General features: G+C 42.0%; 1 protein-coding gene across 1 annotated transcript in view; it reads left to right on the top strand.

Moving 5' to 3' along the window:
• Positions 1-13,738, top strand: part of STXBP3 (syntaxin binding protein 3) — a 47,136-nt gene extending 33,398 nt beyond the window's left edge. Inside the window, exons 14-19 of the mRNA XM_066352720.1 lie at positions 570-708; positions 995-1,101; positions 1,641-1,733; positions 5,605-5,690; positions 10,029-10,177; positions 11,710-13,738. Coding sequence (XP_066208817.1) covers positions 570-708; positions 995-1,101; positions 1,641-1,733; positions 5,605-5,690; positions 10,029-10,177; positions 11,710-11,804 — 669 coding nt within the window. The 3' untranslated portion in view covers positions 11,805-13,738. The remainder of the gene's footprint in view (positions 1-569; positions 709-994; positions 1,102-1,640; positions 1,734-5,604; positions 5,691-10,028; positions 10,178-11,709) is intronic.
• Positions 13,739-13,998: the final 260 nt, after the last annotated feature.

Here is a 13,998-nt window from a genome sequence, read left to right as displayed (position 1 = left end):
CACCATGAAAGCTGAAACGCCCACTAGTGGGCGGTAGGGACCAGGTTGACCAGCACTGCAAAGGTGGGTGGTTTTTATAAAAAGTTTGACAACGCCTGGTAGTTTTAAATATTCCTGCAGTCACATTAAAAAGATGAAACAATTATCATTAATTTAATATATGTGGCTTCACCCAATCATTATATCCAAAACATGATCACTTCAACATGTAATCAATATAAAAAATTGATTAGTGGACTAGTTGACATTCTTCCCTTCACACCGAGTCTGTAGAACCTGGTGTTTTCACTCACAGCACATCTTACTGCAGACGGGCACGCTTCCGTGCTCCGGGCCACCCGTGGTTCTGGCCACCCCGCTGACACCGGTTGATAGTAACGGTTCCTTTCTCTCTGGATTAGTTTTTGACTTTTTACATTTTCTCCAATCAGTAGTTTACACACGACGCTCACATTTTCCTGTGAAATGTCATCAGTATTCCATTAAAATTTGGCAAGATTTTATCATGGATATTTTTAACTGGAAATGAATTGGGGTTATGGACCGCTGACGGTGTCATTTCCATTAAGGACCTGGCACTTGGCACTGATGTGGAGGGACAGAAAGTGAAAGACTCCATGCGGGTGCTCCTTCCAGTTCTGCTCAGCAAAAACTACGATAATTATGATAAAATACGAGCGGTCCTGCTGTATATCTTCAGTAATAATGGTAATGGAGACTTTATTCATCTTCATGAATATACAATACCCAGCTCTAAAATCACATCGTAGTAAGTGATTTACTAAAGATCATAAGAGAATTTTAGAAAATTCAAAGGTGGTAGCTGAAATTGCTTAATATAAATAAAAGGAAAAATATAAAATTGGGAGAAGGTTGAAGGGTATCCGATTTAAATGTTTGCTTCCTATTTAACAAGCATTATTTGTGGGTACTATCTGAAACCTAGAAATGATTGTGATAGCAATTATATGACTCACGTTTTTAACTATCTAAGGAACTACGGAAGAGAATTTGGACAGGTTGATCCAGAATGTAAAGATAGAAAATGAGAGTGACATGATTCGTAACTGGAGTTACCTTGGTGTTCCCATTGTCCCCCAGGTAAGAAATCTTACATTCTGTATATACTGATGTGTATGCACGTGTGGGTGTTTGCATTAAATGTTTTCTTACATGGGAATTCATGTGGACAGTCTTCTTAATTTCACTCTATAGATTTGGTAAGTAAAAAATTAAAATTTTGTTTCCCATTTGTAATTTGGACAAATACATCTTCCTCTGAATTTATGCCTGATAGCTTCTGTTGTGATTTGCTATTTATGCTTTTCTCTTTGTTATTCATTAATAGAAAATTTTGAAAGAATTATTTAGAATCTCACTCTTTCCCATCAAATTTTATAGCACCTTTGAGTAAACATATTTTCTGGTACTATTATAAATTTTATCATTAAAGCAAAAAATACTATATAGTCATGTGTCCACACCTGTTCAGATTATTTGAGTAGGCATTTCCATTCTTAGTTTTAATTAAATACAACATAGTATATGCTGTATCTTAAATATTGTGGTTAGAAAACTTAATAAAAGAGTATCACTAAATAAATTATTGCTTTTTCAATTTTCCCCTCTAATTATATTAGTCTTCACAAGGCAAACCATTAAGAAAATACCGGTCTGCAGAAGAAACTTTTCAACTCTCTCGATGGACTCCATATATCAAAGATATTTTGGAGGTAAAATTCATTACATTTTACTTATACCCTGACTGCCTTTCTGTGGAGTATTCTTTTTTATTTATTTATTTTTATTTTTATTTATTTATATTTTTCAGAGACAGAGAGGGAGTCAGAGAGAGGGATAGACAGGGACAGACAAACAGGAATGGAGAGAGATGAGAAGCATCAATCATCAGTTTTTTGTTGCAACACCTTAGTTCATTGATTGCTTTCTCATATGTGCCTTGACCGCGGGCCTTCAGCAGACCGAGTAACCCCTTGCTGGAGCCAGAGATCTTGGGTCCAAGCTGGTGAGCTTTGCTCAAACCAGATGAGCCCACGCTCAAGCTGGTGACCTCGGGGTCTCGAACCTGGGTCCTCCGCATCCTAGTCCGACACTCTGTCCACTGTGTCACCACCTGGTCAGGCACTGTGGAGTATTCTTAGCTCTCTGTAAGTGTACCTGTCAGTCTGACCCTATTTATAAGTCAGGAATTTTCTGCGTTACTTGTGGGTTCACAAAAGAAGGCTGTATCTGGGCTCTAGGGAGGAGAGGAAACTCTTGTGTGTTTGTTTGTTTGTTTGTTTGTTTGTTTGTTTGTTTTACAGAGACAGAGAAAGAGAGAGAGAGATAGACAGGGACAGACAGACAGGAACGGAGAGATGAGAAGCATCAATCATTAGTTTTTCGTTGTGCATTGCGACACCTTAGTTGTTCATTGATTGCTTTCTCATATGTGCCTTGACCGTGGGGCTACAGTAGACCAAGTAACCCCTTGCTCGAGCCAGAGACCTTGGGTCCAAGCTGGTGAGCTTTTGCTCTAACCAGATGAGGCCGCGCTAAAGCTGGCGACCTTGGGGTCTCGAACCTGGGCCTCTGCATCCCAGTTCAGTGCTCTATCCACTGCGCCACCGCCTGGTCAGGCTGTTTGTTTATTTTTTATCTTTTATTTATTGATGCTAGAGAGAGAGAACATCAACTTGTTTTTCCACTTATGCATTCATTGATTGTTTCTTATATGTGCACTGACCGGGGACCCTACCCACAACCTTTGGCATATTGGAACAACAGTCCAACCAACTGCTATTTGGCAAGGGCTTGGAGAGGAGACTCTTTTTTTTTTTTTTTTTTTTGTATTTTTCTGAAGCTGGAAACGGGTGGAGAGAGTCAGACAGACTCCCGCATGCGCCCGACCGGGATCCACCCGGCACGCCCACCAGGGGGCGACGCTCTGCCCCTCCGGGGCGTCGCTCTGCTGCGACCAGAGCCACTCTAGCGTCTGGGGTAGAGGCCGAGGAGCACATCCCCAGTGCCCGGGCCATCTTTGCTCCAATGGAGCCTTGGCTGCAGGAGGGGAAGAGAGAGACAGAGAGGAAGGAGAGGGGGAGGGGTGGAGAAGCAGATGGGCGCTTCTCCTGTGTGCCCTGGCCGGGAATCGAGCCAATCGGCCAGGGCAAGGAGAGGAGACTCTTAAAGATTCTTTCCTTGAAGTCCTTAAAGAAACACCACTGATTACATCCAAATAAATAAATAAGCAAATAGATAGATAGACTGACAGATAAATAAGCATGCTTTACGGAAAAAAACTGCTGTTGTTTTAAATGTATTTGTTATTAAAATGTAAACCTCACTATAGCTTGCTATTATATCCAACAGGTAAGGTTTGTGCTATTAGTATCGTTTGCTTTTAGAAAATATTCAATTGTAGGAAATTAGAAAATAAACTAATAAAGATTATATTATATTATGAACTCAGTCAAATAGTAACATTGATTCTTCAGTCATAATTATATAGTTCCATTTATTCTAGTTTTCCTTTGACTTAAGCTACAATTTCTATTTTCCCTTAGGATCTGATTGGGTACAATTTATTACTATATTTTTTCTGTTTTGCTTGGGCTAATTTTATGTCACACGTGCTTAATCATAGATGAAAAGAAAATTTTGAAGAATTTAGTCTTTATTTTCTGTAGCATATAATTTTTATAATGATGTAGAGCTAACTAGTTTTTCTTGGCTTATATTTTTAAAATAAGAATTAACTGTCTTGAACCCTTTAACAAAGATTTGCATTTTCAAGATTTTATTTATTGAATTTTTAGAGAGAGAGAGAGAGAAAGGGGGGAGGTTTTTCAAGATTTTATTTATTGAATTTTTAGAGAGAGAGAGAGAGAGAGTGAAAGGGGGGAGGAATGACAAGCATCACCTCATAGTAGTTGCTTCCTGCATGTGCCTTGACTGGGCAAGCGCGGGGTTTCAAACCAGCAACCTCAGCGCTCCAGGTCAATGCTTTATCCACTGCGCCACCACAGGGCAGGCAAGGTTTGCATGTTAAACTCAGAAAATCCACATTTGGCTCAGTGGTAATCTAAGACCTTCAGGATTTCTCCTGGAACTTGGTTTCTTCACTTCCTGCAGTCTTACTGAAATACGCGTGTACTGCTGAGTCCCCTGCACCCACTCACTAGTACCATTTGTACCGCCATGCTGAAAAGCAGCGGTCCCCAACCTTCTTTGATCACGTGCGCTTAACCGTAGAAAATATAAGCGTGAGCCTACAGCATGACTATATAAACTGTATACTGTAGTAATAAAACGTATACAGTGTATCCATATGCATAAGTATATCATAAAATATAACCCTAAGAAAAAGGAGAACTTTTAAAATGAAAATTCGCCTTATTCCTACAGATTGTCTTGTTTACCCTGGGCCAGAGGTGTACATCTTGTAGAGACACTGCTCTGATGGGTGAGGCCTGGACTCTCCGGAAGTCTCAGAGCTGTGTCAGCACTAGGATGGTACTTAGAAATCCCGAGGACTCTGGGCCTAATGGTTCTGATAAGATGCCTGGAACCCTCCCACCATGGGGGGACCCTCCCAATGAAGAAATGTAGGCATGCAATAAATACTGGTTTAATAAGTAAGTAAGTGATTACATTAACTTTTGAAGCAAGTGAGATTTGTAAGGTTCAAAGAAAGGGCTAACCTTACTTTATTAAAAATTTATATATCAGCCCTGGCTGGTCAGCTCAGTCGGTTAGAGTGTTGTCCCGAAACAAGGTTGTGGGTTCAGTCCCCAGTCAGAGCACACACAGGAACCAACCAGTGAGTGCACAACTGAGTGGAACAACAGATAAATGCTTTCCTTCCCCTACCCCCTCTCTCCCTTCCTCTCTCTGTCTCTCTAAAAATCAATCAATAATTTAAAAAAAATTAAGTCCTGGCTGGATAGCTTGGTTGGTTGGTGTGTCTGCCCGAAGTGCAGGGGCTGCTGGTTCGATCCCTGGTCATGGCACATACCGGAATGGCTAGATGTTCCTGTTCCTGTCTCTCTCTCTCCCTCTCTCCCCCTACCTCTCTTTTTTTTTTTTCCATTTTTCCGAAGCTGGAAATGGGGAGGCAGTCAGACAGACTCCTGCATGCGCCCAACCAGGATCCACCCGGCATGCCCACCAGGGGGCGATGCTCTGCCCCTCTGGGGCGTTGCTCTATTGCATCCAGAGCCATCCTAGCGCCTGAGACAGAGGCCATAGAGCCATCCTCAGCGCCCAGGCCATCTTTGCTCCAATGGAGCCTTGGCTGCGAGAGGGGAAGAGAGAGACAGAGAGGAAGGAGAGGGGGAGGGGTGGAGAAGCAGATGGGCGCCTCTCCTGTGTGCCCTGGCCGGGAATCGAACCCTGGACTCAAGCACTCCAGGCCAACGCTCTACCACTGAGCCAGGGCCCCCAACCACTCTTTAAAATTAAAAAAATTTTAAAAATTAAAAAAATTTATATATCCTTATGTTCTTTGATTGTAAATACATATTTTTAGTTTTATGCAAAAGAAGTAAATAAAAGTATTTTGGAATTTATTTTCATGATGGTGTTAACTCTTTTCTTCCCTAGGATGCCACTGATAATAGATTAGATTCAAAGGAATGGCCGTACTGTTCCCAGTGCCCAGCAGTGTGGAATGGCTCCGGAGCCGTGAGGTAAAGCTGTACATCAAAGTCAGGGACATTTTTCCGATGCTGCTGCACACCAGTGATTGAAATGATACACTGGTTCTCTTTCTATTGGCAACTCTCCTTGAAGCATATGTTTTTTCTTTTTATATAATTGTGTATTTCCTATAATGAATATGCAACGCTTTATAAAAAAACTTAACAAGCAGTTTTTCTTTATAACCTGTTTTAAGTTAAGTCCAGGTAAGCAATAATGAAAAGGTACTTTATTATGAAAGGTACTTTCATGAAACTTTAAAGAGTTTTTCCTCCATCATTCTTCACATAGCAGAGGGCCCAGTGTTTTTTGATAGTTTATTTGTTGATGAAATACTTGAAATATTCAGAAAGCTACGGAGAAGATTACAATGCCCACCTTTATCCTCAGTGTCAGCTTAACAAATGAATCTTCATAAATTTGATCCAAGCTTCCTGTATCTAAGCCTCCGACTTGACTGTTCTCCCTTTCCCTGTCCTGAGCTTGGTGTTTGTCACTCACCCGCATAGCTCTGTGCATTTTCTACAGATGTTTATATTCTTTCTTGTGTGTGTGTGACCGAGACAGAGAGAGACAGAGAGAGGGACAGATGGGGACAGACAGACAGGAAGGGAAAGAGATGAGAAGCATCAATTTTTTGTTGTGGCACCTTAGTTGTTCATTGATTGCTTCTCATATGTGCCTTGACCAGGGGGCTACAGGAGACCGAGTGACCCCTTGCTCGAGCCAGCAACCTTGGGCTTGAGCCTGCAACCTTGGGCTCAAGCTGGCGATCTCAGGGTTTCGAACCTTGGTCCTCCATGTCCTGGTCTGACACTCTACCCACTGCGCCACCGCCTGGTCAGGCATATGTTTATATTCTTAACAGTATATGTAGAGTTGTGTTTTGCAGAATTTTTGTCTTGGTCTTTGGCTTTCAGCAGTTTATGGTATGTCTGAGTGGTTCTCTGTATTTATTCTATGTGGGCTTTATTGAGTTTCTTGGATCTGTAAGTTAATTCTTTTTATCAAACTTGGGACATTTTTATTACTTCTTCAAATTACTTTCTGCTCGTTTGTTTCCCTTTCCCTCCTCTTACGAAGTTCCATTGCACAGATGGGGAAGATCTGACATAGCCTCATGAAGGCTCTGTTCACTTTTCTTTCTGTTCAGGTGTGATATCTGTGGATCCATCTGCAAGGCTCTGGGTTTTTTGATTTCTCAAATCTGCTATTGAGCCATCTAGTGATTTTTTTTTCATTTAGTTATACTTTTCACATTTAGAATTTTCATTTGTTTTTGTTTTTAGTTTCTGTTTCTCTTTTGAGATTCTCTATGGTTAAGTTGTTAGCATAATTTTCTTTAATTCTTTAATCCTATATAATACCTGCTTTGAAATGTGCTAAATTCACCAGCTGGGTCCACTCACTTGATGGGTGTTCTGACCTTATGTAGGGTGTTGTCTCCCAGTCCCTACTTACATGATACCGAAAGCTTATCTCCTTGTTCAACAGGTGAACACCTATAAGCCCTTCGTTGGCTAAGATTAGACTAATACTCCACAAGGCAGACTCAAGTCCATTTACCACTCTAGTTTTTTGGGGTTTTTTGTTGTTGTTGTTGTTGTTGTTGTTTTTTACAGAGACAGAGAGAGTCAGAGAGAGGGATAGATAGGGACAGACAGACAGGAACAGAGAGAGATGAGAAACATCAATCATCAGTTTTTCGTTGTGGTACTTTAGTTGTTCATTGATTGCTCTCTCATATGTGCCTTGACCGGGGGCTACAGCAGACCGAGTGACCCCTTGTTCAAGCCAGTGACCTTGGGTCCAAGCTGCTGAGCTTTGCTCAAACCAGATGAGCCTGCGCTCAAGCCGGCGACCTCGGGGTCTTGAACCTGGGTCCTTTGCATTCTAGTCTGATGCTCTGCCTGGTCAGGCTACCACTCTAGTTTTTAGCTTCCTCTGTTACTGCTGACTCTTGAAGATTTCTCTGGTTTACCTTTTACCTTAATCTGTGCCTTTGAAAGATATTTGCTCTTATTTAACCAATGCTTCTAGGTGCTTTCTAGAGAGAGAGGTTCAGGATCTGGTGATTAGTAAATTTTTTATCTCTCAGGGTGCAAAAAAATAGCAGTGTCTTACACACGTATGTGGAACAAATGAAATGTAATCTCTGTCCTGAGCTTGCTCTTCAGAACTGTAGAGATTCCTAGAATCACGTCACCCTTTGTGCAGTCTGTCTCCTTAGTTTTCTTTCTTACTCTGATCCTTTATCTTTTGAAAACTGTTTTAAGCCAGAGTTGCACTTTTCATACGTCTTTGATTTATTTTGTGTGGTCACCGAGAGTATACTTGTTCCTGTTCATCTTTCTTTCAAAACTAGCACCTAATTCTCTTCCCCTTTCTTTGTTATTACCTCCTTGTTCCTTAAGGTGGCAGATGGCAGTTGTCATTCCAGGCTAGGCTGAGACTTATTACAGGTGCCCTGTGGGATCCTCCCCTGCAGGGTCCTGGAGGGCATCTTGGGCATGGTTTCCAAAGTGGCAACAAGATGATCCATTGGGTGCTTATTTTTACCTAAAAAAGGGAGGATTTTAAAAATAGGGAGAAATATGCTTTATTACTATACACTAGTACACATATATGACTTATAAACTAATATGTATTTTAATAGATGTATATAAATGGTTATTTTGAAATATTTATTTGCTTTTCAAACGTAAGCTCACATTTTTTACCAGTGGGGCGTGGGAACCGGAGGAGCCGATTCCTCTGGTCTGGACCAGTGCTGCCCAGTGGCTCTTCCTTGCAGTGACGGAGATGTCCTGTATCTGCATTGTCCGGTTTGGGAGACACCAAACACGTGGAGCCACTGAGCGCTTGATATGTGCCCATTGTCACTGAGGAAATGAGCTTTTAATTTCATTTTAATTAATTGAAATTTAAAGAACTTTGTGTGGCTAAGTGGGTGCTGTACTGGACAGCGCATATCTACAGCCAGCTGGGGAGGAAGTGGTAGAAATAACGGCTGCTGTTTATCGCGTGTTTTCGTGGTACCAGCCTCCATACCAGTGTGTTCTGTACGTTACTTCATCTAATCCTGAAAACAACCCTTGGGTTTAGAAGGTTAAGTGACTTGCTGAAAGTTATATTGAATTAGAAACAGGATTGGAGTTGAAACCCAGGTCTCTCTTTTAAGAGCTTTATTGAGGTATATATAATTGACTTAATAATATTTTATGTGTTTAAAGTATACAACTTGATGTTTTGATATGTATACATTGTGAAAAGATCACTACAAATATATTCATCACTTCACATTACTGTTTCCTTTCCTTTTTGTGTCTATGGTGAGAAGACTTAGTTTAAGATCTACCCTCTAGGCCCTGGCTGGTTGGCTCAGTGGTAGAGTGTCGGCCTGGCGTGCGGAAGTCCCGGGTTCGATTTACGGCCAGGGCACACAGGAGAGGTGCCCATCTGCTTCTCCACCCCTCCCCCTCTCCTTTCTTTCTCTCTCTCTCTTTCCCTCCTGTAGCTGAGGCTCCATTGGAGCAAAGTTGGCCCGGGTGTTGAGGATGGCTCCATGGCCTCTGCCTCAGGCGCTAGAATGGCTCTGGTTGCAACAGAGCATCGCCCCCTGGTGGGCATGCTGGGTGGATCCCGGTTGGGCACATGTGGGAGTCTGTCTGACTGCCTCCCCATTTCCAACTTCAGAAAAATACAAAAAAAAAAAATCTACCCTCTTGGCGACTGCAAGTCTCCAAGACAGTTTCCTTGACTGTAGCTCCCAGGCTGTACGTTAGCTCTGGACGTATTCACGCTGTGTAACTGCAGCGGGTGCCCTCTGACCAGCGCCACCCTGTGGCCTCTCCCCTCAGCCGCTGGGAGTGCTGCTGTCTTCCGTCCCTCCCACCACCTTACTCTGTGGAGTCCCCACAGGGGGGTCCAATTCCGGGTCAGCTCCAAATCAGGGCCTGTGACACTCCCCGCCCCCGTATCTTTAAAGCCTGTAGTTTGTGCTACCTTCTCATTTCTTTAACTTCAGGGAGTCATAGACTTTTTAGATACATTATTTCTTCCTATGAAAGAAGTCAGAGAGGGTGTTAGCTCTGTTTTGGAGGTGAAAGTGCTGAGCTAGATTATGAGTGATTTGTCTACACTATCAGATCAAAATTAAACTTGCAGCGGGGCTGACCTGCCTAATTCCTGGTGCCCAGTCCTTACACGGTTGTTTCCTAAAACCAGTGTACCTGGTGCCAACTTTGAATTTGCTTGATGCAGACCTTTTGAAAAGTCTGTCCGCAGCAAGGATTTGGAAGTAGGACATGTTTGTGTTTTATTTTCAGTGCTCGTCAGAAACCCAGAACTAATTATTTAGAGGACCGGAAAAGTGGGTCAAAACTGATTGTTTTTGTTATTGGAGGAATTACATATTCTGAAATGCGTTGTGCTTATGAAGTTTCTCAGGCACATAAATCCTGTGAAGTTATTATTGGTAAGACTTGTTTTCCTCTTTTCTATTTTTTAAAACAAACTCTAAATACAAAAATATATGTGTAAAACTTTATCTTGTATTTTACATTTAGAGCTGAATGATTGGAAGCAGAACACCTGTTTTAATCAAAGTGTGTTTTATCTAATGTACTAGAGATTTTTCCTGGTTGACCTTTTGATAATTTTCTTTTGAGTCTCCAGTTTTTGAGGGAATAAGCTTCAAAATACTACATTCTTGGCCCTGGCCGGTTGGCTCAGTGGTAGAGTGTCGGCCTGGCGTGCGGAAGTCCCGGGTTCGATTCCCAGCCAGGGCACAAAGGAAAAGCACCCATCTGCTTCTCCACCCCTCCCCCTCTCCTTCCTCTCTGTCTCTCTCTTCCCCTCCCGCAGCCGAGGCTTCATTGGAGCAAAGATGGCCCAGGCGCTGGGGATGGCTCCTTGGCCTCTGCCCCAGGCGCTAGAGTGGCTCTGGTCGCAACAGAGCGACGCCCCAGAGGGGCAGAGCATCGCCCCCTGGTGGGCATGCCGGGTGGATCCCGATTGGGCGCATGCGGGAGTCTGTCTGTCTCTCCCCGTTTCCAGCTTCAGAAAAAAATACAAAAAAAAAAAAAAAATACTACATTCTTTAAACATTAAATACGTCCTTTCAAATCTTAGGTTCTGTACTTTTCTTGCTCTCATGATTAAATAATTTTTGAGACATTTCTACAGAAATATTTTGATTTATTTTGTGAATGTGGACCTGACATTGTCAAGGCCAATACGTGGAATTTCGTTTTAAGAATTTCCGTCTCAGGCCCTGGCCGGTTGGCTCAGCGGTAGAGCATCGGCCTGGCATGTAGGAGTCCCAGGTTCGATTCCCGGCCAGGGCACACAGGAGAGGCGCCCATCTGCTTCTCCACCCCTCCCCCTCTCCTTCCTCTCTGTCTCTCTCTTCCCCTCCCGCAGCAAGGCTCCATTGGAGCAAAGATGGCCCGGGCACTGGGGATGGCTCTGTGGCCTCTGCCTCAGGTGCTAGAATGGCTCTGGATGCAACAGAGCGACGCCCCAGAGGGGCAAAGCATCGCCCCCTGGTGGGCATGCCGGTTGATCCCGGTCGGGCGCATGCGGGAGTCTGTCTGACTGCCTCCCCGTTTCCAGCTTCGGAAAAATGAAAAAAAAAAAAAAAAAGAAGAAGAATTTTCGTTTCAAAGCCACTGATACATAAACTGTCCTGACCCAAGCTTCAGTCCTCAGCGCTGCGTAATGGTTCTCTGCGCCCGCACAGTGACTGTTACGTCATGAGGGTAGAGTAACCTCTGTCAGTACTGGCACAGCGTAGACAGAGCACCAGGAGCGGCGGTGTTTCTGAAGGTGAAGAGGAAGGATTGAAGTACTACAGTCTAGGCAGATTTCAGGACGGCGTCATATAAAAATTTTGTTAAATTGCCCGAGACTGCCAACTTGGGATATTTGAAGGATAAGACAGTGTAGTTAGCCAAGGAAAATCAATTTAACTGCTGGCTTCTGAAAATTTATTTTTTTTCCTACCAGGTTCTACGCATATTTTAACACCCAAAAAGCTGTTGGATGACATAAAGATGCTGAATAAGTCCAAGGATAAAGTCTCCATCATTAAGGATGAATAGTGTTTCAGGAGTGGGGGGAATTCTTATTAATACTCTCAGCTAAGCCAGATTCAGACGGTGTTGCTGTTATACAGTTTAAACAATGTAAATATTTATGGAATAACGACTTTTCAAATATATTTTCTAAAGGACTGCTGCTTATGATTACATATAATTGGATTTGCCACTTCTAATAATTTAAATATTGTTGATACTTTCTTGATAATGAGAAATATTAAAATGCTTTCAAAAGGAAATTTTTTCATATTTGGAACAGAATATAAGAGTTATGGGTAATTTTTCACAGCTACGTGTGTACATACTAATTACTTGTTAGATACTTATCTTTTATGAGGAAATATAGTTTTTGGCAAGAGAATGATTTTAAATGAAAAGGTTATAAAATTAAAAACTAAATGTGTATGTATATAGGACGATTTTCTAAAAGTACAGTTTTTCTTTCAACTGAAATTCATAACTTTTATATGTAAAATAATTGCCGTAAAATTAGAATGATTGCTAGATAGAACACAATTTTATATAACTTTGAAATCATGTGTGTTTAAATTGGAAAACCAAAAAAACCCATGAACATTCTAAGAAAAAAAATATTAGTAGTTACAAAATTATCTTTGTTTTGGGGGGAGAGGTCAGGGAAGTTAGGAAGTTTAAACGGTCTAAGCTAGGGAGTTAGAAGGAAGAAAAGGAATGTACCATAATTTTCCCATCAAGATAACCTATTGATTTAAAAAAACTAATGTAACGTGTGTGAAGTTGGGCAGTACTGTCACACACCACTAAACAACAGGGATACTTTGTAAGAAATGTGTCATTAGGCAATTTTATTGTGCGACATCGAGTGCACTTACACACAGTAGGTGGTACAGCCTGCTGCTCCCGGCTGCAAGCATGCTACTCTACAGAGCAACAGGAGATTAAACAGGCACAAGAGAAAGTGAGGCAATCGAGAGACATGGCAAACACAAGACATACGAGGTGGTGGCTGGCATAGCACAACCTATGTTATTTTATAGCGAAATTTTTTTATAAGTAGAAAGAGTACACTCTAAATTAATACTAAAAAGTACAGCAAGCACATAAACCAGCAACATGGTTGTTTATTATCGAGTGTTAGGCACTGTACATAGGTATATGTACTATACTTATATAAGTGGCGGTGCAGTACGTTTGTTTACACCAGCAGCGCCACAGACACGTGAGTGATGCGTTGTGCTGTGATGGGATGGCTCTGATGTGCCCCAGTGGTCGGCAGACTCATTAGTCAACAGAGCCAAATATCAGCAGTACAACGATTGAAATTTCTTTTGAGAGCCAAATTTTTAAACTTAAACTATACAGGTAGGTACATTCCTTACCGAGGTAGCGCCTACACGTGTTATTTTGTGGAAGAGCCACACTCAAGGCGCCAAAGTGCCGCGTGTGGCTCGTGAGCTGCGGTTTGCCAACCAGGGTGCCAGGCGATGCCATTGTTCAGTCCCATAATCTCAGGCGAGCACTGTGTCTGTGTGGTCCCTTGATGACCAAAAACATCATTATGCGGCCCATGGCTGTATAAGGGTCTGTCCGTACATGTTGTACAGAGGGACCGTGTTAACACAGGTGAAGTACGTATCACACAGAGGGAACACCCTGACTAAATCCTTAGTGTCCTGTCATAGGATGGATCATAATTCTATATACTACTCGTCTTCAGAGTTCTGCTTTTACAACTAATGCTGCTTTGTTGGGGTACAGACTTCCACAAATATTTCTATACTATAAATTTCTAGCAGTGCCATAGCTGCTCAAAGTATTTAAAATAATTAATAACTGCACCATTTTTAACTTTTATGTAGATAAATTCATCGCTTTTCCTTTGTGGCTCCTGAGTTTTTATATTGTACATAGAAATACCTTTGGCACCCAACATTATTAAATCATTGTTTCTCCTAGAACATTTTGATATACTCATTTTATTTTTTACAGATAACTCCTCCATCTGGGATTGATTTTAGTGTGAGAATGTATGCTAGGTATTGTCTCTTAGCACTTGGCATTATGCCCTGCCTCTCGACTTCTTTCCAGAGGGGATGAAAAGCTAAAACTGCTTTGCAGACTAAAGGTAAGGGTTCGGAATGGATTAGATTCGCCAGAGATTTGCACTTGGCCCGATTTGGGAGGTCAGGCAGAGGCCCTGCACCGGAGCCGTGCCAGT

This window comes from Saccopteryx leptura, chromosome 11 (genome assembly GCF_036850995.1).
Source record: "Saccopteryx leptura isolate mSacLep1 chromosome 11, mSacLep1_pri_phased_curated, whole genome shotgun sequence".
NCBI classification, from domain to species: Eukaryota; Metazoa; Chordata; class Mammalia; order Chiroptera; family Emballonuridae; genus Saccopteryx; species Saccopteryx leptura.
Note: the sequence above shows the minus strand (reverse complement) of the source record. Positions and strands in the feature narration are given on the sequence as shown.